Consider the following 27,155-nt stretch of genomic DNA (forward strand, 5'->3'; position numbering starts at 1 on the left):
AATGAATTTATTTTTTAAAAGAAGATACATTTAATAAAAAAATATATAAAAAAAAATTGTTTAAAAAAATATTTAAAAAACAATAAGGTTCCACATTAATATGCAGGTTTTCGAATTTAATCTCCTACATCGTATGACATTATAAATAATATTTAACTGTAGTTATTATATGTTCTTTGATTATTTTCAATGGAAAAGTAGATTAATTGTAAGTTGTTTTTTTTAATAATCTAACATGACACTTTGTAATCTCTCCTCAAACATAAATTATTTTTTTTTAGTGAAAACTAAAAAAATTCTTAAATAAACCCTTGTAGACTTAAATTTGTTAAATTAGAGGTTAATGATATTTTTTAATTTTGGGTATTTAAAAAAAAACATATATATATATATATATATATATATATAATATATCTATATATTTTTTTTTATTATTCACACCAACCTACAATGTTCAATTCAATATGAATATATATACTATTTGTTTATTTGAAATTGAGTTTTGAAATTTAAAAACACAAATATCCTTGTTCAACAAAATTCAAAATATTTGCCTACAATTCTTGCTCCAATACTATTGCATAAGATTACAAAACAAATAAGAAAACTTGTAAGAAAAATATAAATGGAACTCCAATGGAGACGGTAAATTATAGATGTACCGAGGATTACAAGTATATGGATAAGTCTCAAAATATAAATATCGAGAAATTACAATTGTCAAGATGAAAAGAATATCGATCAATAAAAGTTGGTGGTGGCTTGGTAAGTCATGCCCGCATACCAATTGGAAGGAGCAACATTATAAGCGATAATAGTTTGTTTTGTGGTGTATGAGGTGATCTTAAACGACAAAGCTTGTCCAGTTAGTGTCGTAAATGCTTGGTAAGACGCTCCCCAGTTGTGACTCATGCTTATCCAACCGGTTTTTGTTCCCTTCACCCACATTGCCGAAACATCACCAGCCCCACCTACATTCATCACGTACACCAAAAGCCAATACCCGTTTCCTTGGAATTGGAACCGAATTCCACCTTTTCTAACACAAGCCACCCTATAAAAACAAGAATATTGTTTATAGTAACAAAAACTAGTTTTTATAGAACAATCCTATTACAATGACCTAGGGGTATTTAGGTAATTTTACATTTTAAAATGTGTATGGCTTGAGTGGGTAACTGTTGTTATTGAATATATGTCTCACCATGGCTACAAATGTTATTTTTTAGTTTTTTTTCACTCATGCTAAGACATTTTTAGTGGGAATCAATCGAATTTGAGACAATCTGTTTTCAAATAAATATTTTGAAAACACGATAATCAAAAAATAAATGACCTAAGGGGTATTATGGTAATTTGGCATTACCTTCTATACATAACGGGTATGATACCGGCCTTCCATTGGGCGATCTTCATAAATGCGGGCTTGGAGAGATCGAAGTGGGTACGGGGCGGGTTACACCAACCACCATTATTGGAATCCTGGTTCCAATTAGGTGGGCATAGGTTAGTCCCGGTTATAACCATAGAAGGGTAACCCGTGTAGCAATATTTCGATTGTGTACATTTCATCTCAAAACATTCACCACACGAGTAACCATTCTTAAAGAGAACCGAACTCAAGGCCGCTGTCGCGGTACCATAACCGGTGCTATACAAGTTTCCGTATCCACATGCCCCACCTACATGTCAAAAGGTAGGACAGATTAGTTATATATATGAAGACTCGAATCTATGACATTCTCAAGAAACGACTCTTTATACTTACCCATGGTTTCGGAGGCAGTTTCGTCGCCGTAAAAGGTGGCATGGGCGAGTTGCCATTTACCTGGTTGGAAGCCATAACCATAGCCGGCGGCATCAACCGAGGGCAATATTGGTAATGTGCTTATAACAACAATGAACAATATTAAAGGCCATGGAATTGAAGAGAAGGAATTAGTTGAAGAGATGAAGCTTAAACTCCTTGCCATGGTGTTAATTTGATTGCCTCTAAATTAAGGTAAGCAAACCTTTATATATAATTTGTACATCTTACAAAATCAAACATTAAATTAATATTATGTCTATATATGTATATGTGACATGCCCGCACGTTCCCTTTTAATTTTGATCAACATACATATATATATCTTATTTTGCTTAAATAATTAATGAGAAATTTAGCTTTTTATTTGTACTTTTTGAGTTTGTATTATGAAATTATGATTACATTTGTTAAGTTTATTAATAAGAATGATTCAACAAATATTGTTTATACAAAATAAAACAAAAATTACATTATTATCTATAAATAAATAATCCAAATGGAGTTTTGAGGATTTTTAAAGAGGCTCCATGCATGTAGTTAAATTATAAGCAAGTCATAAAAAAATTGACCTTACAAAAGGGTATAATTAACTATACATTAAGTTAATTAAAATTGTTTTCAAAATTGCAGTGAAAATAAGTTTAGCGATACTAACATTAATCATGTTTAGTAATTCGGGTTAAAATCTCTAACATGAACCTAACATGTTAATTTGTAATTATTCTGAATCCGACCCGATTGTTCCGACTCAACTCGAACTCAACCTGATTTAAACTGACATAATTAATATCACATCTTTTTATTTCATATTAAAATGACATAAACATAAAACAAAATAAGTTAAATTACAAATTCACTTATACAAAACCCTACCAAAAAATAAATAAGTTAAGTAAAAAAGGACAACACAAAATTTACAAAAGAAAAATATAACAAAGATGATGATTTTTTTAAGAATTAAAGGAGAACTAACTTGACACTCATAACTATGGGCTCCCGCTTAAATTTAAAGCGTTTTCAGATGAATCGAGTCCCTGACCTAAATGATTAATTTATTTTGGGTCATTTAAGGAACCTGATTTTGATCTATTGGTTAAACGGGATTCATTTTATGAAAATATTCTAATTATAATATTTGACATGTGGCACCTAAAATTATCCAAACAAGATTAGAGTGTGCATACCACTATTGTTTAAATTATTGGTTCGAATTTTGAAGGACAGGAGTTTGTGAATTCAAGTAATCTGACAATTATACATGTATAATCAAAATCAATAATTTAAATACACTGCACTGTATTTGGACAATTTTAGGTGCCACATGGCAAATAAATATTCCTTGAATTAAATATGTTACCATTAAACTTTAAATAAAATGTGTGAAGTTGTAGTTGGCATATTAAAAATAAGTTTACAAAATTCATTGTAAAATGAATTATTATAAGAAATTGAGGGTCAAATCCTAGTTATTAATTAGTTTTATCATAATACCCCTTCTAAATCACCCATTGTTCATTAGACAAATTTTGTATAATTTTATCTAATCATAATATACAAGTTTTAAAAAAAAATGCATACAAAATAAATAATGATAAAATAACCCAAAAACAATATGCAAATAAATAGCTAAATTAGACATGATCATATTATGTGAAATTTGTCCTTTAATTTAAAAAAAAGAAAGAAAAAAATTCATGACGTGCGGGCAAATCACATATACATATAAAGACATAATATTAGTTTAATGTTTGATTTGGTAAGATGTGTAAATTAAGGTCGACAAATAAAATAAATTAATATATAAAAAAAAGTTAGTCTCTTCATAAATTAAATAATTATCTTTATTTTAGATGAGGCACCCACCACCGGCCTATATTTTTTCTAGAAACAAATGTTTAATATTTTCTATTTCTTCTATAAATCAACACCATAAAAATATCAATGATTCAATATTGACTTTTTCTCATTATTTATTTGTGTTGGAAACTATTTATCTAAAAATATATATATTATTAGTAAGATCATTTTCCCCTACTCTCGTTTCATTTGAAATTTTTTTATATATAAAATGATATAAAAAAATATCACATCGTTATTTTATTTATTTATTTATTAAATTAATAATTTATTAATTAAAATATTAATATATTTTTATTTTACTTTTATTTAATTTAAATTTTAAATATATTAAGATATTTTAATAATTAAAAAAATCTTTAAAATGCTTCTTAAAAGATCATGCGGCGGATTCAATTATCTCTTAGAAGGCCCTTGTAATAATTTAAAAAAAAAAACCTCAAATACCTCATCTACTTTATCAATCAATTTTTTTTTTTAAAACAAAAAATCAAATATCAATAAAACTCTATTTCCAAACATTTTCTTACCCAAAATTAATTATCATTAATTTAAATAAAAATTTATATATAAAAAATTAAATTATAAAATAACATCAATAAAATCAAAACACTTAAACAATAATCTAGAAGTTAAATAATATAACAAATTTATAATAATTAAAATTCTAATAGAAAATTTCCAACAATATTATTATTTATTTAGGGTGTCTACAAAAATCAGGAACAATAATTGATAATATAAAGTAAGTCTAAAAAACTAATCAAACGATGTCAGAAAAATCTCTACCAAATATTATGAGCGACATCAATGATTGGTAATCAACGCCGAAAAATGTTTTGTCAATGATAATATATATCATCAAAATAAAAAATTCCTCAAAATAATGGAAGAATACCTATCAGACTGTTTCCAATTTAAATACTAGTTTTAGTGACTCTTTATTTAAAAAAAAAAAAAAGTAATTTTAGATCTCATAACATTGTCTTGTTAGCCTAGAAGTGGAGATACACGAACTCGAAAAATGATCATCAAGACAATTGGAAGGTAAGCATCAAACTACCCACCAATAACTGAAAATATTATTTGAATTATAAAAATTCAGAATGAATAATTCGATCCAACTTAACCCGTTGTCGCACCAAACAAAACACAATACTAATTCAAATCAGAGTGATAGAAGAAAAACAAGACACCCTCTTCCAATACTAAAGAAGTTAGCCAACAAGAAATTGATTTTTCAAATTTCTCAATAACATTTTTTAGGATGGTTTAATTGAGCTTTATTATTATTACTAGTTGTTACATATTTCTAGCTAATAAACTACACACAGATCCTCTGCTACCGAATATTAGATGTTCCAGTGTTCTTCCATACAAATTTTAATATTAAAAAAAGTAAAAAATAAAATAAAATATGTATTTACTGATTTACCCCTTTCCGCGGTGAGAGAGGAAAAGGGGAAGATTTAGTAGCAGAGGAACTCAGCTCAATACACTATCACATAAAAATAAAACTAAATCTAGCCCATTATCTGTCCAAGCTCTGGTAGACTTACCAGGCTTTGTTAAAGGACATTTAGCAATTAATGGACCTCCTTATCTTTCTCTTGTCTTTTTGTTATTATTATTTTTATTTATTGAACTTTTAAAAATAAATAAAATATCAATGAAAAATCATTAACATGTTTACTATTAATTTGATGTAGGTTTCTCAATAATTACATTTTGGGCTGCTTGAGATTTTACAGATTTTGAGTTTATGATTGTTTTATTTTATGATGTAACTTTTACTTAACAATTTAGTTAAAATGTTTAGAGTATTATGTCAATATATGTAAGTTAATAATATATATATATATATATATATATATTTAGTTCTAACTTGTAAAATTAGTTAGGGATATATTTTATAATTATTTAATAGTAATATAAATAAAATAAAATAAAATAAAACACTTATTTTAAGATAAAATTTGAGAACTGATTTCAAAATTTAAGTGGTGAAATACCAATTACCCCTTTAAATTATAATCAAAATATTAAATTATATTTATTTATAATAATATTTTTTTAATATTAAATAATAAAGACATTCTATTCAATTTATCAAAAATAACTCAAATAGTTTACTTCTTACCCATAATAAGTTATATTTGAAAATAACAAGTTCATTTTCCAATAACCCTACAAACAATGGCCACTATCCTTTTTAATATTTGTCAATAATGGGTCTACTTTGAACCTACATGTTTAATATATTCTTTGGATTTTATTAAGTAAATAATTATTTAAATATGTATTAATATATAATAATTTTTAAGATATTAAAAGATTACGCTTATCAAATTATTTAAATACCTTTTATTTAAATAAAATAAAATAATTTATTATTATAAATTAATATTTTTAACATTTTTTTTAAATCACCCCAATCAATATATTTTAAATAAATCAAGGGTTTTCTATACTTTTTTTAGACCTATTGCCAATGATTGTTTAGTTGATTTTTTAAAACTCAACCATAATCAAATATTACTCTTTATCAATATTTATTGGCTAAACAAATTTAAATGAAAGTGGGTTTTCCAAAGAAAAAAATATATAAAATAACAGTAAAAGGTAACATAAACTTAATTTATAAACAAATTAACCATTCTAATTTCTCTTTTAGCTTAGATAAGTCAATCTTCTTTTCATTAACTATTTCACATTGAATGCAATGAATCAATCTTTCATTCACTTTTGTAGACTGTGAATTCACAACCATCATCTCCTCCTCCATTAAAGCTCCAACAATTCTCGACACCGGCAAACCTCCGATCTCCGGCGCCGGCGTATTGACAATAACCTCCACATTTCCACTGCAAGATTGAACCTTTATTTCACACTTAGGATGTGAATTACAATACTCCATTGAAGAACTAACAAAAGTAAAATCACTTCTTAATAACTCATCTCTTTTCTCATTCAACAACTCAATATTCTTCTGCAAATCTCTAACATACTTAACTGCTTCATTCATTTGATCTGAAATCGATCTCTTTCCCTGAAATCAAGATTTGATTTTTACATTTTGGTAATGAAAATGGAATTGAAGAAATGAAATAAAGAATCAACCTTTATGTAATCTAGTGGAAGTAGAGATCGGAGTGAACGATAAAGGGTAGTCATTTCTTGTCTTCTCTGTCTTTCTACATCTCTATGCAGAATCTTCTTCTTCTTCTTAGTGTTGTTTTCAATTGGGTTTTTGATGTTGTCGGTAACATTGTCGTGTTGATGATCGGAAATGGCTATTGGGTATTTCCGGCGACGACTTGAATTTGAAGGAGGGTTTAGTGGAGGTAAGGGAGGAGAGGGAGAGAATTGTAAGAAATCATCAACTTGATCGATTGAGAAGACTGGATTGAGATAGTCCATTTTTTTTATCTCTCTAGAAGATGGATTGATGAAGATGAAGAAACAGCATGAAAAACTTTAAATTTATAAATAAAATGAATTGGGGTTTTGAGTGTCTAGAAGGGGTCCCTCTAGAAGTCATAAATTTAGAGATAGATGTTTGGAAAATTTATCTTTTGAAATTATATAATTATAATTATTCAAATTTTATCTCGATCTTTTTTAATTTTTTTTTTTTTTTTTTTTGTTAAATCGTTCAGATTTAAAATTTGAGTTAATGTTATGTTTTGTTCGATATATATCTCATTAGTCCTATCGATATTTTATCTCATATTGAATAATCTCAATCGTTAATGAATTATTTGTTGCTTATAATTTTTTATTGTGTTGATTATCTTTTTTTTAGTATTATCTATCCATTATTAACAATAAAAGAGATGAAATCATCCTATTAGAAGTTTTTTTACTTTTTACTTTTTCAATAAAATTTATAAATAATCTTTTATTTTTTTTTGTATGAATTTATTACTTTTTTTTTGCAGAACTTTATTCGACGTTGTTTGTTAACTATCAATTAAAAACAATTTTAACTACAACTCAAAATATTTGGGAGATATTTGTTTCACACCTTTCAATAATTATTTGACTTACTCTAGTTTAACAATTATCATTTAAAAACTCAAATGACTATTTTTGAAGAACTCTCGACAAATTATTTCATAGTTAGATCTTTTCCATTGAAAGTTTTATTTTTTTTTTAAATTGTTATACAATTTGATATCTAAAACATCAATTATTTATTTTGATTTTATAATATTTATTAATTAATTTATCACGTGTAACTATATTTTGAATTTAATGAGAATTAAAATATAAATGAATTTTTTTTCCTCATTTTTTTATATAGAAAAAAAAAATCAAAAAAATTAAAAATCTCATTTTTATTTTAAAATTAAAGAAGAACTAACATGACGACTAGAGAAAATCGAACACGTTACATTTTAGTCTTTTAAGCCAACTCTTATCATTGGGCTACATTGCTAGAGTATTGAAAAGATAATTTTAATGGACTCTTTTGATGACTTTTTTTTAGTGTTGGAGGGTATTTTAATTCTCATCACTCAATTTTGAGTTTGTGTTATACTTTGCTTTGTTTGGTTCATTTAGTTGGATTAAAATTTTCGTTTCAGATTTATAATTAGAACACTCTCAACCATTGATAGATCTTTTATTACTAATACCCTCTAATTATGCTGGTAATTATTCTCGAATTCGTGTTCATTTATTCTTAGCATCAAATGAGCTCAAATAATCGAATTTAGAGTGTTATTTTTTTCAATAAAAATTACTAAAAATGATATTTCTCATATATATATAATATTTTATAGATATTTTTACTGTATCATTAATTTGTTCGATTTATTCACCATACTAATCGTTCAAAACTTAAATGAGTTTGTTTTTTAGTAACCCTAAATTACATGGATAAATTTTTTTTTTATAATTTTTTTTTTTTTTTTAAATTATTCATACAATTTGATATATATATATATATATATATATATATATCATCTATTATTAATTTTGATTATAAATATTATTTTGTATTAATTAATTTTCAGATGTAACTTAGTAATTCATTTTAATCAAAATTATTTTTTTATAAAAAAGATAACTCGTATTAATTGTAATAATTGTATAACTAATAATTAAATTTGATTATATTGTAAGCATGGAATCATACATGCGGGATGTCAGGTTAGTTCTTCTTTAATTCCAAAAAAAATTAATAATTAAATAATATTATAATTTTATATAAATAATAAATCATTTATATTTGTGGTCAGTTATAAATATTAAATTTAGTATAATGAAATTATTTGTTTGAATATATATATATATATATATATATAATTCTTATAATAATATATTATCTAAATAGTAAGAGTGGTTCTTAATGGATGAAAAATCATGAATTAATTTTCAAATGGACCAATTTAGTCTTTTTATTAAAAAAAATAATAAAATAAAGGTTTTCAAGTAAATAAATTATTGTGAACAAATAAAAATAAAATTATATAAGTTATTAAAAGAGAATAAAGTGTAATTTTAAACCAATTAAGTAACAAATATATAATTAACCTTCGTAAAGATCCTTGCGATTGACCTATCTAAAGGACCCATATGAGTTGTCAACTAATTATTATCATTTTATTTAATTTTATAAATAACACAAACTAATTATTAAGATAATTCAAATATTAAAAATGGTGTCTAAAAGATAAAAAAATATTAGTTTGATTTTAATTTAAAATGCCTTGAATTAAAATAGTAGAACCAACTCTAAACTGAGACGAGATAGATAACCTAAAATATTTAAACTTATATTTAAACTTATGATCTTACTATTGTGATCGTAGCATTTAACCCACTATAATATATTAGTTTTATTAAATATAAATACAAAATTATTATATATTTTTAATATAACATACAACTTAAACAATTTTATTTTTAATAATAATACATATATATATATTTTTAAACAAATTATAATCTATTAAATATTTATGTATTCAATTCTTTTAAAAATATAACATCCTAGTATATTTATTTTAAGATAAATTGATGTATATTTTATTTATCATATTATCAATCACAATTTATCAAATAAAATAATAATAAAATTATTTATTTCTTTTCAATATTTTTATTTAATAAGTATATTTTGAATTTATAAAATTAACCCAACTCATAAAGTCATAACTTTTCGATACCCAACATAATGTTAGTGTTTATAATGAATATTGAATTTATTAGTTTTGATTTTGATTTTATATTAATATATTTACTCTTTTCCAATAACCCAATTGAATAATTTTTTTTAAATAATCTGTATTTAAATTAAATAATAATATTTTTAGTGTAATTTATTAACCAATACTATTTTTCACTTTAAAATAAACTCAAAAATTTTTGAATACAAAATCTACAATTTTCAACCATTACAATGAATAAATACAACGGTATCATTCAAACGAAACCAACACTTTAAAAATGATCGGTAATAGTCCCGAATAATCTACAATAATGTATATGGGATAATGAAACTAATATTATTATTTAACAATAAACTAAAATAAGTTTAGTAACTTTATTTGAATGTTTGATGTTATTATACATTTATTAATTTATCTGTCTTTTTGTTAAATTAAATGCTTAAATATATTTAATTTATTTATAAAAATTATTTATAATATATTATTTACTCTAAGAAAATCTCTGGATTTAAAAGTTTTTCTTTTAATTTACTTAAAATTTAATGGATATTTCACATATCTAATCACTTATATATATATATATAAAGTATCAAAATTATTAATAATTTAATTATTTAAAATTAATTTATCCAAGAGAGAAAAAACAAATGAATTTAAGATTATTTTGGTAAAAAAAACAAAAAAATTGTTTTTTTAATTTTCATTAAACATATTTTGTAGAAAAAATGTTGATAAAACCAATAAAATAAACTTTTTGCTTAAAAAACAACTGATAAGAGTTTGTTTAATCTTGGGATAAATTTTTTGTTTGACTTAATTTTTATAAATTTATTTTTGTAGTGACTATTTTACCCTTTAAATATATAAGATAAAAAAAAGAAAGATAAAATATTAAATAAATAATATTTTAATATTTGAATGAAAGGGTAAAATTATTAAATTTTGGATAAAAATTATAAAAATAAATATATAAGTATCCTATGTGAAAACGTTAAACTATCTAGCTGTCATGACTCTGAATTGTAAAGGGTGGAGCCCTAGAAGGGAACACTTCCCATTAATGATTCATAGATTCATAAAAGTTTTTTTTATTAATTATATAAATCAATTCATTTATTAAAATATATTTTATTTCATTTAAAATAAAGTTTTTTATTAATTATTAATTTTATAAGTAATCTTATCCCCAAAACTCACATTTTAAAAGTATTATAAATAAATGAATCCAAACAAATACTAAGAATTATTTGACCAAAATAAATTAATTATTAAATTTGTTAATATATATATATTATTAAAAAAATATTAAAAAATATTATTTTATTTAAATGAATATCTTAATAATTTTTTTTTTAAGTAATTAAAAAAATTCCATATCAAACCAAACATCAGCAACAATAAAGAATTCAAAAATAGTCTAGCATTGAATCATTATATGCTGTAATAAAGAATATTAAAATAGTCTAGCATTGAATCATTATATGATCCAATTTTAAACTCATTGGGATAACTTGTAAAAATATATAAGATAATAAACTATATGTATTAGGTTCAAATTTTATAAAAATTATTATTATTATTATTAAGTTTGGGTGAAATTATATCTATTTAGAGTTTCAAATAATAAACTCGAATTTAAAGAAATAAAAAATAATCAAATTTAATATTGTAATATTATTTTTTTAATAGTAAAAAACTAGCATAATATTATAGTCAGTACATTTATTTCAACTTTTGATAAAAAAATTCCATTCTAATAGAGATTAACAAAAGATTGGAGTGTTATTTTAATCAAATAAAATTAAATCAAACTCTCTTCCATTTTTACCTTTTTTTTTTTTTCAATGCAACAAACGTTTCTATTTTTCAAATATTTCTATAATTGTCAAATTTATAATATAAAATGATTTTTATTGTTTGCTTTCTGTTGTTCACATTAATATAATGTTTTTTATTTGATATAAAATTATTTTATGTACCATGTTTTAAATGATTGTGCTATTTTATCTTATTTTATTTTTAATTATTATATATATATTATGACAATAATTGGAATCATAAAATTTAATAAATAAACAGAGTTCTCATTTATAAGTCATGTCTACCTTCTTATTAGAAAATTATGATATATGTCAACATCATACTTAAAGTTGTTTGAAAAGGTAAAATAAATAATTGTGTTAAAAGATGGTCATTTTAAATTGATTTTTTTATCATAATTAATATTGAAATTTATTTTTAAAAAATTAGCAAAATTTTTATTGACTATTGGTTATTCTTATTTTTCTTAAAATTTAATTATATAAAATTTTTATTTTCATTTTTTATAATTCTTGTGAGATCACACCGACTTCTTTATATTTTATATATATATATATATATATTGTATGTTTTATTTGTAAAAATTAAAAAGAGTGTGTCCTTATTTTATTTTGATTAATTGTTAATTTCAATAGATTAATGTATTTGATTTTTAAAAATACATATGTTATTATTTAAATATATTTTATAAATTATTATTATTATTATTTTTTATTAAAATGAAACTTATAACTTAAAAATATAAATTATCATGATTCAGTTTTTCTTTACTTCTACTACACCCTTGGGCATTATTAAATTTTAATATATATATATATATATATATATTATAAAATAGCTGGACAATAGTAATTTTAATAAAATAATTTATAATTAATTAATAACTTGTTTTATTTATTTTTTTTTTCTTTTTAATATGGGTGACAGTCATTATGAAATGGGACCTTCTTGTTTCATTATTTTGTATCAATCATAATTCGTTACTCAAAAATTCATTTCATTATTAATCATCAATAAAAGATTAATCTTTTAAATTACTATCTTTCATGCAATGTCCCAACTTTAATTGAATTATTAAACTTGGGTTGAATGAATTGGGTTCAAAATAAAACAAGAATTATTCCTTTCGACTTTGTTCATTTCTTTTTTTATTGGTTAAAAGCTAGTTTATTTCCTCTTATAAATACAAATGAACTGTAATTGCATGATAAGTTATTATATATATTTTAAATATTCATTTAATAAAACAAATTTAAACAAAAATTAAATAAAGTAGAATAATTAATTGACTCGAAGATCTCCAAGAAGAACAATAATATCTCTACACGTATTCACAAATTTTCCAAATCTAATATTTATCATCGATATGATAATGACATTGTGAATAATTTTTAACGGTCTACTTTGATTTGATTGTTAAATGTTTTCCGATTTCTTTTTAATCAGATAGTCCACCAGAAAATTATATAGATAAAGACTCATATTCTAAGTCTTGCATTTTTAGTCACCCCAATTTATTCATCCCAATAGACACTAACAATTTTCTAGCATAATCCATTGTATTTTGGTAAAATTCCACAAAAAACTTCGTATACTTGCAACAACGTGACATTGTAAAAGTAGATGAGAAGTTGTCTCAACCTCTTTGTAACACATACGACTCACAATAATAATCATGTATTTTTCATACATTTATTAAAATTTTGACATGAATAACACTTCAACCCAAAAATGAGGTATTGGTAGGCATCTTAGACTCCTATAATTTTTTTTTAACAAAGATCAATTGAGCTAACTTTATTGAACAGAGTGTAACAATGTCTCACATGAAAGTTATTCAGATCACGTCACCGCATTGATAGATTTCTTGTGAGTAACTCGATTTCCCGTGGTGTATCAAATATATTTCAGTAAGTCTTACTGTAGAGTTGTTATGATCATCGTCATATCCTTATTGAGCGGATCAGGGAGGTGGTTCAAACTAGTTGACTTTTTAGATTCGAGAACAAGTGGTTGACTAAAGATGATTTTAACTCGAAGGTGGAAATGTGTTGTGTTTGGCTCCCCATCTTCTAGGCTATTTTATTAAGCTTAAAAATATACGAAAAATGTTAATAAGTTAGTTTGTGCAGGATTGTGTATTGTTTTGTTCTAAGGTCATGCTATTATACTGATTTATTATCAAAAAGGGTTTCAATTCTCAAAGTGCTTTGATTGAATCAAAGCTACAACTTGTAATTATGTGATGATAATTCTTCTTAATTCAAAAAAGAAATAATTATTATAATAATTTTAACATTATTAAATATAAATAAAATCAAACACACAAAATTTTTACAAATAAGTTGTAGAATTTGAAGCAAATAAATGATAAATTAAAATGATGAAACGTATTAAACATATTATTTATTAACTATTTGAATAAGTGCTGCAAATAAACCGATGACTATTTTAATTCTAATTATTTGCAGTTTATAAACGATCAGATTCATATATGTTTGATAATATTTCACTTTATAATTCGAATTGCTAACACTATATTCAGGACCAAATATATAAATTAAAGTTGGATGGACTTTAATTTTTTTTAAGAAATCGAATTGATAAATATATTTTTTTACTTTTAGTCAGAGATAGAGAAACAAATAGTGAATTAAATTAAAAAAAATATTAAGATGTCACACCTATATTGTGAAAAAAAAGAAATTTTTTAGATACACTTAAACTCACCTCGGCCCTAACATAAATCAATCACCGCATTTGTTTGATACGCTCATTATTGACAAATGGTCAAATTATAATTTATTATTTGCTAAATGATCAAATTATTTTATTTTATTTATGCTTATATTTTCAATATTTCAACATTAATTTATCAATTTATTTAACAATCACAACTTATTACTACCTAATCAAACTAGGTAGGAACAAAATAATTCTAACATACATCAATCATTGATATCATTTACATTAAATAATGTCATTAAAAAAATCTTAACTATTGACAAAATGGAAAAAGAAATCACATGTCACAACATGTGCTTTTCAGAAAATCTATAACAAGTCAATCATTAAGATTTCCCACGATATAATTATGTCAAATTAATGAAATGATTTAGTACTCTATAGCCACTATATATGATCTTTAATATTATTATTATTTAATAATCCTCCATGAGATAATTAATTATATTGTTTACTATACTAGTACTACCAAGTTGGCAAGTTGGAACTTGGAAACAAACATTGGTGAATGTAATTAAATTAAAATTAAATCATTAAATGTAACAAAATCTTCTATTCGATTGAACAAATAAATAATTAAGTGAACTTGCTAATTTTGTTATACTTAATTATGACATGTTTAAAAATATTATAATAAATCAAAATTAGATTGAATGGTTATGATTTGTGATTGAGAAATAAAAGGACTAAGGGCACACATAAAAGGGAGGGCCTGGTTTATTTGTGACCAAATTTAATGGGTGATGTTAGTTGGTCTCTCTATATATAAATAATAATTTCTTTTATAAATTTGGTTTGAAAAGACAAAATTATAACTATAATTCAATATTTTTTTAATATTTCACTGTTTCTTATTTCTCTCCCTCTCAAATTGTCTAGTGAAAGTTAAAAATCATTTGGTTCTTAGCACTTTGATGACTTTTTTTTTTTATAGGATTCTTTGTTTTTTTTTTCAACCACTTAAATCTAGATTTAAATTGATGTTATATTTTTAATCCGATATATTCTGGAACGGATCCAGAAATTAGCGTTAGAGTGAGCTTAAAAAAATATTATAGATTCACTGGAAAAAAATAAAATAATATATAGTTAAAACGAATTACTATTATTATTTTTATAAGTTTGGAATAAGTAAATTACTGCTTTAATGTTAATTATTTTAAAATTTTATTTTTTATTATAAAACTTTATAAATATAATGAAAGTAAAAAGTTTTAAGAGATAAATAAATACTAAAAAATTATAAAAATTATCATCAAACTAACCCTAAAAATAACTAAAATCAAAATAACCATAAATTAGTCTAATCTTAAAATTTTGAGTTTTTTCTAAAAGAACTTATTTGATCAAAATTAAAAAAAAAAGAGTTTTTTTTGGTTTGGTATTGATTAAAGATTAAGATACTCTTAATTTCTTTTTATCTATTTTGAATAAACATTTTTTTAATAAAATAGAAGAGAGTACATAAATAAAATAATATATGATTTCATTAAAACAAAATTAATTTAAAAAACTTAAGAGCATTCCATCGGTAGGTACAAATCTGATGTGGACAAAATTTGTACCTGAGTACACTAATGGTGAGATGGATACAAATCTGGAGAGTAGCAAAGTTTTGCTACCGGGTACAAATGAGAAAAAGCCAAAAAAAGTGGTCCCCACCCCACTTTTTTATGCAAAAAAAAAATAAACATTTAAAAATTTTAAAAAATAAACATTTAAACATTTAATAAAATAAACATTTAAAAATAAATATAACCGTTTTTTCTAAAAAGTTAACGTGTGTTTTTTTTTAATTTTTTATTTAAAAAATGACCGTTTTTAAAAATATGACCGTTTTTTCAAAATATGACCGTTATATTATTTTTTTTATACATATGATTATATTTTTTATTATTTAAATAAAATCTATAAATAGAGGTTAATACACTATCTAATTTATCTCATATTCCCTTCAAGAAATCTCAAAAAAATGGAAAATAATTCTTCTCAAGATTCATTTATCCGTCCCCAAATTTTAATATAATTTATAAATATTAGTTTTATTAATTTAAACAAATTAATATAAATAAAAATAAAACAAGATTACTTGAATTATTGAATTAAAAAATATTGTATGAATTAGATGATGTGGATGGTGGGACCACAATTGTACTTGAGATGGTTGAGAAATAGAGGTATAAATTGAGAGGTATAATTTATTTGTGATGTGGCTGCTGATGTGGCACATATTTGTATCTATGTATGGGTACAAGGATGGAGATACTCTAATGTCAAACACTCTCGGTACCTCTCTCTCTTCCATCACTCACATAGGAAAAAACGTGGGCTTAAGCTCGGAGCAGCCCTAGGTGTATCCGTCTCTGGACATATTGTTTAGTCGGATCGAATTTTTCATCCAAAATTTTATAATTCAAATAATACTTCAAGTTTTTTGAATCGTTTGTTGCTCATATATATCCGTCAAATGTCTTAGTGATATTTTTTCGAGTATGTGTACATCTCTTCACAGCAACAAGGAGGATGAAATTGTCAGTTTTGTAGTTATTTCTCTTTTGTTCAATAAAGAGTTTTTGAAGTTGGTCTTTTATCTGAAGCCCACCCTCTTACAAGTATTTTCCCTTTATTTGTACTGACTTTATTTTTTATTTTTTAATTTGATCATATTGGTAGATGATTAGTTATCACATGACAACATATTTTATTGCGTTGTTTACCGACCCACGGACAATGACAAATTTCATTGTCACTCATAATTTTTGGTGGAGATTCTTCTGACACAACATGATTGATTTGTTCGGCTTGTTTTAATTTTTCTCTCGTCGTTTTGGAACTCAACGAGTTCGTATTTGGAGTTACCTTAAAAAAAACTTTAAGATTGTCGGATCTTCTTCATTGGAATTTTAATTTTTGCAAATTTATTATATTTTTTGATATCTAGATTTTTATTTAGATTTAGTTGTTTTGATTTTTTAAATTTTTTTTATTGTTTACAAATTAATATTTCATATATAACTTCTTATTTGAGAATCAACTCTTAATAAAAAGAATGAGAGATTTAATATTTATTCATCACAAAACTGATGTCTCATATTTGAAAACCCTACAAAGTCATTTTTTTGGACCTAGTTTGGAAACTTAAATCTTGGTTTGAAAAAAAATAAAATATGTATATATATATATATATAATTTATTTATTTTTTATTTTTGTAAGATATTTTATTCGGATATTATTTTAGATAAAAATAATATTATAAAATTAATACATTTAATAATGTATTTTTGATAATTATTTTTAAATAAAAATTAAAAGTCTTGCATAATGACAAATGTTGTACGGTTAATTTTTTTTTATTAAAAAAGCAATAAAAACATGGGCTATTAACAATGCTATTTCTTTTTAGCTTTCATTGTAGTTTTGTTTTTGGTAATAAAAAGTTCGTTTTCTCTCAATTATTGCTTGGGATTGGGGAATATATATGGTTTATTTAATATACACCGATTTTATTTTATTTTTCATTATAGAAAGAAAAAGAGGTTTGAACAACACTTACAGGAAAAAAAAATAGAATAATAAATGAAGCAAACAAGATAAACAAATAGTTAGAAAGTGTCAAAAGATAAAATAAACATGACAATAAAAAGATCAATATACTTCATTCCAAACCTTAGCACGATGAAACTCATGAATAATCATCGTTCAAGGTGATTTTAATAACAAAAACTCACATAGTTTTTGCATGCTATATAATCCACACAAATTATTGTCCATCTGCAAAATCTTTGCAAAGCCTAATTCAAGCATCCCAATATTATTTAATCTCTACCTAACATAATTCAATGAGTTCCACAAAAACTAGCCGATCTTGAATACAAATGGATAATGAATTAGAATGAGAAAATTCAGTCTGAGAAGATTTTTCTTAATTTGATCGGTAATTGACCTGGGATATGATATTGATGACATTTGTGTCTCTTATCCCGAACATAAATAAAAACCTGGGATACGATATTGATGGCATTTGTGTCTCTTGTCTAGAACATAAATAAAAACAAATAAATATATAACATCATAAGTATACTTATTTATTTTTTACATTTAATAAAAATAAAAATTTATTATTTATAATAATATAAATTTTTAATATATTAAACTATATAGTATATAATATATATATTTATTTACTATAAAAAAAAATGGAACATCCGCATGTGACTCTCTGTCTCATCCGTACGACTGCCCCTTTCTAATGATAAAAGTTAAAAAGACATTATTTTTGTAATTTCTAAGTCAACTGAAATATTAATTTTTTGTGTGCATGTGTATTTCAGGCTCAATTAATACTTCATTAATAATAATAATAAGCTACAATATTTCATAATGGAATCCACTTTAATTTTTTTATTCAGATTATTTAAATAATATTAATTAATCCAATATCATTACAATTTCATTTTTTTATACTTATAATTAAATTTATAAAATAAAATACTAAAATACTTTTAATTTTAATTTAAAGTTTTTTTTATCAAAATTATTACGAATTATTAATTTATTTTTCCCTCATCATTTTTTAATATCCCGATGGACAAAAAAAAATATAAAAAAAAACCATATCTCTCATAATATTTAAATGTACCCAATTAGAGATGAACAAAAAAATCCGAAAATTCGATAAACAAAAAATAACTTATCGATTTCGATTTCATTTTATTGATTTATCGATTCTAACATTTCCGGTTAAACGACTTTTTACCGATTAAACGGTTTGATTTTTAGTTATATTTTATATTAATTTTTTTTGTAAAGATATACAAATTATCATTTTAAAATAACTTATAATTTATATAAAATTATAAAAATATAATTAAAATCTAAAATATGTAAAATTATTTTTATAATATTACAGTAATATAAAATTATAAATTATAATTATAATAAAATTTCATAAAAATTAAATTACTAATTTCCGATAAACTAATTAAACTTATATAATACCAATCGATTAACCAATTTATAAAATTAAAAATAAAATCGAATTTAACCGAAATCATTTAAGAGCATCTACCCCGAATCAAACCAGGGCTTTTACATGATTAAATATTTGCAAGTACTACAATTGATATAAAAAAAAAGAAAAGAAAAAAATGTAAGAGTTTGTGATTAATAAGAAACATAATATAAAGTTTGGGATTGATTTAAATATATGAAAAAACAACAAAACAATAATCATCAAAGACGACGTCGTTTATCCAGCGGAGATCTAGGGCATAATAACTTATCATCATTGAAAAATAAACACACTTCGGCTCTCTGCTTCTTCTCCCTCCTATCTGGTTTTCACTTCATCTTCAAGAAGGTACGTCAATTTTAGCATCCATTTGAACTTTCTCTATCTGTTTTACAAGTTACGTTTTCCTTTTCTTTTGTTTTTTTTTGCTTTAGAACGTTTCCATGATGTTTTAGCACACTAACAGAAGATTGAACTCTTAATTTGAATGTTCTTTGTCTCCCTGTCTGTTATGAACTCACATTAGATATTTAAAGTACTGTTGTATGCTAATCTTTGTAATTGTGTAGAAGTGTTTGGCAATCAAATTGTTCTAATATTTAGGATGCATTTAAGGTGACTATGTTGGCTGTTTGTTCATTACATATATATGTATGCTTACCGATAGTAGTCAAATTTCTGTGGTATACTGTATGGAATTCGAGGAATGCAGATTGGGATTATAAAGAAGAGTAAGAGTAGTTAAAAGAGGAATGCTCACAGTAGAATCAGAATTTTAAAACTATAGGGTTTTGTATGATTTTGTTGTTTGTTACTGTAATCTTTGTTTGTTTGTTTCCAATCAGATACTCTAGGGTCGTTATTTGTCATCCTTTCTCCCACTTTTGGGCTTTATAATGAAGCTGTTTTCCAAAAAAAAATTAATTTATGTGGTATCTACATTTTTAGTGTCTTTATATGTGGTGAATTATTTGATAGCTGTGTTCATGTGTGGGTAGGTATCCTTTTCTTTTGTAAATCTATGGGGTTTCATTTTTTTGAATGATATTTTGCCATATTCAGTTATCAGGGATTGATTTCCCATTGTTGAAGAATTCACACATTGTAGTTTCCTAAGAATAAGATAAGGATATGTCAGGTGTGGGTGTCCAGTCATATTAGTTTTGGATGATAACTAGTTTGTAGTATGGGTAAGAAGGATGTCTTAAGTACATCCTTTACCATTGCTGAGATTTCATGAAAGTATTCCATTCAGAAAAAAAGAACTTAAGCTCGTAATATTATTTTTTCCTTTTCTTTTCCTTCTCGTAAATGAGGAATATCATATCACCTCCTCTTTTAACACCATTCCAGCACCTATGTGTTGGGTTCAGGTTCCTTATGTCTACTGATACAGCAAGGGAAAATGCTTCTGTTGTTGACTCATCTTTGACAGAATGGAAGAATGATACAGGAACTGTGGATGATCCAGGTAACAATTAGGTACCATGATCATTTCACAATTTATTGACGGCTGCTGACTCCTAGAAATCAATCAAATATGAACCAGTCATTATTATTATTATTATTATTATTATAAATCTTTTACTCATTAGTCAAACAAATACATTGTGCCTCAGAATAGGTTTAACCATAAACATGTTCTTGTCATCCATGACTATGCTGTGTTTATTTTTTATTGTTTATTTTGTTTTTTAAATAAGGTCGATTTTTTATTGAAATCGAGAGTTGAACGCAAGAAACGTTCCTAAACAGCTTGCAAAAAAAAGAGGGCTTGCAAAAAAAAGAGGGTGAAGAAAAAGAATTTTTATCGTTTTTTATTACTTGTAACAAAAATACCTATAATAGCACAGGATATTTTTTTATGACCATTGTGCAGTCATGGTGGATGCACATATTGATCCACATGGCCTATTGTCGCCATGTAATATAAGTTCTACTGACCAATGCCTATTCAATGTGTGTATGTCATGGGTCTACATGAGAAATTTTAAAACAAAGTTGTTTTTACTCCATCTGGGTGCATCATTAGGCGCAATGGTGTTCTTTAGACTTAAAGGTTCTTCCTCTCTTTCTTGGTTAATGCCTGGAAATTATTAAGCTGTTTAAGAATGTATCCATTCTTCCGTTGTAGAGTTGCATTTAATGGTTTGTACAAGTGGATGTATAATCACCTAGATGGTGCTTTCATACCTTTTTGTTCTTAATCAATATTTTAATCTGGATAAAACTTTCTTTGAGGAAGCCCTTTTCAATTCCATAGTCCTAGGGGAGGGATGTCCACAACAGAATATTGCTGTCTGATGGGTATTTTGTTTTCATCTTCCTTGATAGTAAATTCTCCAGATGAATTTACAATCTCTCTGTTTGAAGATTTTTCTCCTTGTCTAGACTAGATTCTACTTCATCTGTAATTAAGTATACTTATTTTATTAGTTCACTTTGGAGAAAACAATTGATCTTTGGCTGTTCCTCATACCTTAATCAGAACATAACATGATCTGAAGTTATTAATATATTTGTAGATGTAATAATATAATAATAATACTGAAAAATCGGAATATCTGTCAGAGACTCCAAGCTGTCGACGAAATGAAGATCCCCCCTCTGCAATGCAACAAATACTAGGCTATGATCAGATGGAAAACTCAAAAGAAATTGTAAATGGTAATTTGTGTGGAACGAGATACTTCGTTATCAAGAGCTTGAGCCATGAAAATATTCAGTTATCAGTAGAGAACGGTATTTGGGCCACTCAAGTTATGAATGAACCCATTCTAGAAGATGCCTTTCATGTAAAGTCTCCTCTTTAGATTAATTTTATGAATAGATTGCTCAACTGTGTTAATTCACACAATAGTCTGTCATTTTTCTTTTTCTTGCAGAATTCTAGGAGAGTGATATTAATATTCAGTGTCAACATGAGTGGCTTCTTCCAAGGATATGCTGAAATGATGTCATCTGTTGGGTGGAGAAGAGATACTGTATGGACTCAAGGAACTGGAAGCAAGCATCCTTGGGGACGTAGTTTTAGGATCCGATGGCTGAGATTACATGATTTACCTTTTCAGAAGACACTTCATCTTAGAAATCCACTAAATGGCTATAAGCCTGTAAAAATTAGTAGAGATTGCCAGGTATTTAGGGTTTGGTTGGATGTGTATTATTTGTGATTAATTTCAATTCATACACTATTCAATCAACAATCTACTCAACCACATCATTCAAATCATCAACCAAAGTACCCTCTCTTTCTAAGAAATGATATTATTATTATTTTGTTATATACTTATACCCCTAATGTCTTTTTACCCAAATAACCTGATTTTCAATAACCTACATCAAACAGATTATTTGAAAATAACCACTTGGGTCATTCAAATAACCCAAGATCAAGCAAGGCCTATACATATTTTTCTCTTTCTTTTCTGTTTGGCTGTATTTTCATTTCCCCTGTTATTTGGCATGATTTACAGGAGTTACCTCAACATATAGGAGAAGCTCTTTGTGATCTTTTTGGTGAGAAGGATGATTTGGATGCTAACTTCAAAATGTATGACTTTCTTGGCATAAGAATGTTACTGATGATGCCAATTTTGGAATGACGTGATTCTCTTGTTGTTGCTGCTATCGCAGGGATGAATTTCTTTCCGAAAGGCCATGTCTAGAATCTCGAAGTTCTATGCAAAATGAAGCATTTGGCATCCCTCCATTGCAGATGGGATGGGCTAATAATTCTCCCATGATTTATTCTTCCTTGTTTCATCCACATTATCAAGCTGAAGCAAATAGATACCCTGGCTCAGCTAAGTTTGCTCATCATAAACAGTCACGAGTTAATTTGGGCAATAACAATTGTCAACAACTAGATCAGATTAGTTCATCTCATCATGAATGTCGAGGTTTGTCCGCAGAAAGAAGCTCCCTCATGAGTACACTGACAGATGATAACATCCTTGAAATGGTATTACTCTAAATATCCTTCTTGAATTGCACTCATGTTTATTTTCTCGTAACAATTTGAATCTTGTTTAATATTGATGCAGTCATATGAGGAATATCTGGAAGCCCATAGCCGGAGCAGCAAACGCTTGTACCAACCTGTTAGTGTACATTCATTTCTTTCAATCTTGATAAGATGTATTTTTGTTTGATAAAAGAAGCAATTTATAAATGTTCATTGTTTTGTTGTTGTTCAGAGGATGATTTATAGCCCAACTTGAAAACATTTTTTCTTTTTTTCTTGTGGATTTGGATCTGAATGAAGATACATAAACATTTGAAAACTAAACTTAGTCAATGACATATTCAGATTTTTTGTTTTGTTTCGAAAGACATTTCCAAAAAGGGTCATGTATTTGTCTCAAGTCTCTTAAAAACTAGCACATCTGTTGTTCTTGTTGAAATGTATGACAAAATCCATACAATTGACCTTGTTTTGATCAAGGTTCTTGAATATCAGTTTAGTTTTTTTCCCTTCTTTGATGTTCCTTTTGACGTTCATTTGAGGTTGTTTGTTATTATGTTTAGATTTAACTTGTTATAACTTTGGTCGCAACTTGATCTGTAACTGGTTTATTAAAGCGTGACCTTGTCATCTTTCGTGGATGAATGAATATAGTGTTTTAGATGATGATTTGAATGATGTCATTGTTTAGTAGATGGTTTATTGGACAGTTGATTAATCAAAATTAATATCGAATAACCCACATCAAAGAAAGCCTTGGAGCTTGTCTTCTGTAGGCTTATTGTTTTTGGAGAAAACCCTGTTTGATGAAAAAGTTGACACTCATCTCGGATGATATTTTTGACAGGTTGTTGGCGTATCTCGCGAAAAAAGGGAATCAACTAGTAAAGATGATAATGGCGGCTCTGATTCATCGTGAGTCAAATGGAAATTTGTGTATTATCAAAAGAAACTTTGTTCGTTTCATTATCCGACGAAGTGGTCTCATGTCTGCAGGCAAACGGATCAAAGTGAGAAGAAGAAGATGAAGAAAAGGAAGAACCACCATCATCATCAATCATCTGTATGATTTTGCAGAACTATCTTATATACCAATATGTACATTGACTTGTTGGAATTTTACCATTCTCTTGGAGGGAAGAGAATAAAAATATGAATCCCTCCCCTAAACACACAATATGGTACAAAAATGTGCCCTCTTTGTTATTTTCTTCGTAACAACTTAACTTTTTTCGACATCTTATTGTACATAGGTTCGATCAGAACTTATAACAATCGGATTTCTTTGTTGTTTGAACTTTTTTTTTCCTAGATACCATTATAGCCATTTCTTTCATTCTTAGTACAATATTTACTTGGTTTTTTCAGCTTATCATATGTAGTGTAATTATTTGAAAAGCTTGGTTTAATAAATTTAGCATGAAGAATAATATGCATACATAATTTTGTTTTATTTCATTGGATAATAATGTGGAAATTACATCAGATTTATAGTTTAACTGATATCCTGTTTCTTACTACGTGCTTACTGTAAAGAGATTTCCACACAAGTGATCCTTGTACAAACGAAGGATTCGACGACTGAGCTCTGTCGTGGTCGGATTTCTTGTTCTTGAATATCACTTCGTACGTTAATTTCTGTCCGGCTTCTGAGAAATGAAGTGTTTTAGGCACAACCTCAATACTCACCCCTGTTATTTCAATCCCCACCTTGTATGTAGAATTCTTTGGTCCAACATTTGTCACTGTCCTATTGTATCTACTCGATAAGTTGCGGAGACTGACTTCGAATGTTGGATAGTTAAGTTCTGCCTCATAAATGCTTCCGACAATGGAGCAATCCACTGACTGTTTTGTGATTGCTTTGATTTCGTTATTGGTGTAGTTCAAGCCGCATAAGTATGGGACGTAATCCTCGGCTGTGAGGTCGTATATCAAGCCTGGATCGACAGCCTTTGACGGGTTAACATGGCCAGCTCCTACAGCGAATATGTCTGCCGGTAAATACTTCTCGTTTAGGATCGGTGTTCCGCCCAGGTTGACCAAATCGGCTGTGGTCATCATGGCCGACTTGATGGCAGCCGGCGACCAATCAGGATGGGCACTCTTAATGAGAGCTGCGATTCCTGTGAGATGGGGAGTGGCCATGGACGTCCCGGAAACGATGTTGAAGTTTGATTTTAAATCTGATTCAGAATTAATCTTGTCAAAAGGGATATTCCATGCAGCTAAAATGTTGTTTCCAGGTCCAATAATGTCGGGTTTAAGTATTCCTGGACTGGCCCTGTTGGGGCCTCTAGACGAAAAAAAGGCAACTGCCGGGGCGGTTTTGTCTCCGATGACGGTTCCTTTGAAAACAATAGTGGCGGTTGGATTATGAGTAGAGTTTATGTAATCCAATATCTTTACTCCGGCGGCATAGCTGACTGCAGTTGCTGGCAACAAGTGAATTTTGGCCTGTATGGTGTATCCACTGTTTTCTCTGTTGGCTAGAATCATGGCGACGCCGCCAGCGTCGCGAACCGTCGGTCCTTTTTCAACCCCTAAAGCGTCACCTCCCTCTTGGCATAACACTATCTTACCTTTAAAATCGGACTTGTTTAAAGTTCCCGGAGCACAGAATGAGGATTTTTTATGTTTGAAGCCGGCGAATATAAGTGGAATTTGCATGGATTTGAAGTTTTTCGGCTGAAAGATTGATTCCCCGTCGAATTCCAGTTGATTTCCCAACACTGCCGTGGCTTTTATCGTCCTGTCCATTGTGCTAGCTCCAACCGTTAGAATCCAGGGAGATTCATTCGACACAGTGGACTGGAAAGGACCGCCATTCCCGGCAGCACAACTAACAAAAATCCCTTTTGATATCGCGGCATACGATCCTATAGCCATTACATCCTTGTAAAACGGCTCCGACTCGCCGCCTATAGATATCGACATCACGTCGACACCATCCTCGATGGCTGCGTCCATCCCCGCCAAGATATCTGAATCAGAACAACCACCGAACAAGCACACTCTGTAAATTGCTAAATGTGACAGGGGAGCTATTCCAGCTGCCGTGCCAGATGCTTGACCGAAAACATTGGCACCAAAAACTATGTTTCCCGCAGCCGTGCTCGCCGTGTGAGTCCCGTGGCCAATAACGTCTATCGGTTCCCCAGGTGTTTCACTAAGGAAATTCCTTGCTCCAATGAGCTTGTTGTTACATACTGTCCCGTTTAGTTCGCATTTACCTTTCCATTTCGTCGGAGGCGGGGATAATCCGTCGTCGTTAAACGCTGGGTGATTCGGGGTGATTCCGGAATCCAATACTCCGATGATAACTCCTTTACCAAAGTTGGATATCGGCCATGCCCCGAAATTTGGATTGAGACCCAAGAAAGAAGGTGTATGAGTTGTTTGTAAAGGAATAATCCTTTGAGGTCTAATGGAAATGACCTCGTTTCGTTTCCCCATTTCCATCGCCTCTTGCGGCGTTAGAGATGCCGCGAAGCCATGCATTACGTGACGGTATGAATGAATCATGCGAGATTTTGCGACGGAATTCGACGGAAGGAAGGAGTGGTAATGAGTTTGGATTTGATCTTCCGATAGTGAATCGTGGGGTAAACTTAGCTGAACAATGTAGATTTCGTGAGGGTTTGAATCATCTTTTTGCGAGATTGCGAAATTGAACATGGAAAGAAGAACAAGGATGAATATGAATGCCATTTTCAAACGTGTTTAATTGTTTTTGATGATTTAGTTCTTACTTCCTTGGTGTG

General features: G+C 27.1%; 4 protein-coding genes across 4 annotated transcripts; 1 reads left to right on the forward strand and 3 right to left on the reverse strand.

Moving 5' to 3' along the window:
* Nucleotides 1-741: 741 nt before the first annotated feature.
* Nucleotides 742-1,973, reverse strand: LOC124941652 (expansin-A18-like). Its single transcript, XM_047481995.1, has 3 exons — nt 1,769-1,973; nt 1,367-1,682; nt 742-1,054 (listed from the first exon to the last, which is right to left on the reverse strand). Exons 1-3 carry the CDS (start codon nt 1,971-1,973, stop codon nt 742-744), a joined length of 834 nt encoding a protein of 277 aa, XP_047337951.1.
* Nucleotides 1,974-6,305: 4,332 nt separating this feature from the next.
* On the reverse strand, nt 6,306-7,101 carry LOC124941654 (transcription factor bHLH118-like). Its single transcript, XM_047481997.1, has 2 exons — nt 6,788-7,101; nt 6,306-6,716 (listed from the first exon to the last, which is right to left on the reverse strand). Exons 1-2 carry the CDS (start codon nt 7,085-7,087, stop codon nt 6,306-6,308), a joined length of 711 nt encoding a protein of 236 aa, XP_047337953.1. The 5' UTR covers nt 7,088-7,101.
* Nucleotides 7,102-19,680: 12,579 nt separating this feature from the next.
* Nucleotides 19,681-24,732, forward strand: LOC124942439 (YTH domain-containing protein 1). Its single transcript, XM_047482950.1, has 9 exons — nt 19,681-19,772; nt 20,798-20,895; nt 21,996-22,219; nt 22,310-22,561; nt 22,901-22,977; nt 23,061-23,388; nt 23,471-23,527; nt 24,239-24,306; nt 24,388-24,732. The coding sequence occupies exons 2-9, from the start codon at nt 20,805-20,807 to the stop codon at nt 24,458-24,460; spliced, it is 1,170 nt and encodes a 389-aa protein (XP_047338906.1). The 5' UTR covers nt 19,681-19,772; nt 20,798-20,804; the 3' UTR covers nt 24,461-24,732.
* A 147-nt stretch (nt 24,733-24,879) lies between these two features.
* Nucleotides 24,880-27,102, reverse strand: LOC124941656 (subtilisin-like protease). The gene has a single exon (XM_047481999.1). The coding sequence runs from the start codon at nt 27,100-27,102 to the stop codon at nt 24,880-24,882; it is 2,223 nt and encodes a 740-aa protein (XP_047337955.1).
* Nucleotides 27,103-27,155: the final 53 nt, after the last annotated feature.

The sequence above is a fragment of the Impatiens glandulifera genome, chromosome 6 (assembly GCF_907164915.1).
Source record: "Impatiens glandulifera chromosome 6, dImpGla2.1, whole genome shotgun sequence".
Taxonomy (NCBI): Eukaryota; Viridiplantae; Streptophyta; class Magnoliopsida; order Ericales; family Balsaminaceae; genus Impatiens; species Impatiens glandulifera.

Bases quoted from the DNA above. Each gene is read 5' to 3' on its own strand.
- LOC124942439 (XM_047482950.1), top strand. From the start codon at position 20,805: ATGTCTACTGATACAGCAAGGGAAAATGCTTCTGTTGTTGACTCATCT. The intron at 22,562-22,900 runs GTATTTAGGGTT...CATGATTTACAG, and splicing joins AAATTAGTAGAGATTGCCAG to GAGTTACCTCAACATATAGG. The intron at 24,307-24,387 runs GTGAGTCAAATG...TCATGTCTGCAG, and splicing joins AATGGCGGCTCTGATTCATC to GCAAACGGATCAAAGTGAGA.
- LOC124941656 (XM_047481999.1), bottom strand. From the start codon at position 27,102: ATGGCATTCATATTCATCCTTGTTCTTCTTTCCATGTTCAATTTCGCA.
- LOC124941654 (XM_047481997.1), bottom strand. From the start codon at position 7,087: ATGGACTATCTCAATCCAGTCTTCTCAATCGATCAAGTTGATGATTTC. The intron at 6,717-6,787 runs GTTGATTCTTTA...TCTTGATTTCAG, and splicing joins TTCCACTAGATTACATAAAG to GGAAAGAGATCGATTTCAGA.
- LOC124941652 (XM_047481995.1), bottom strand. From the start codon at position 1,973: ATGGCAAGGAGTTTAAGCTTCATCTCTTCAACTAATTCCTTCTCTTCA. The intron at 1,683-1,768 runs GTAAGTATAAAG...TTTGACATGTAG, and splicing joins AACTGCCTCCGAAACCATGG to GTGGGGCATGTGGATACGGA. The intron at 1,055-1,366 runs GTAATGCCAAAT...TTGTTTTTATAG, and splicing joins ATACCCGTTATGTATAGAAG to GGTGGCTTGTGTTAGAAAAG.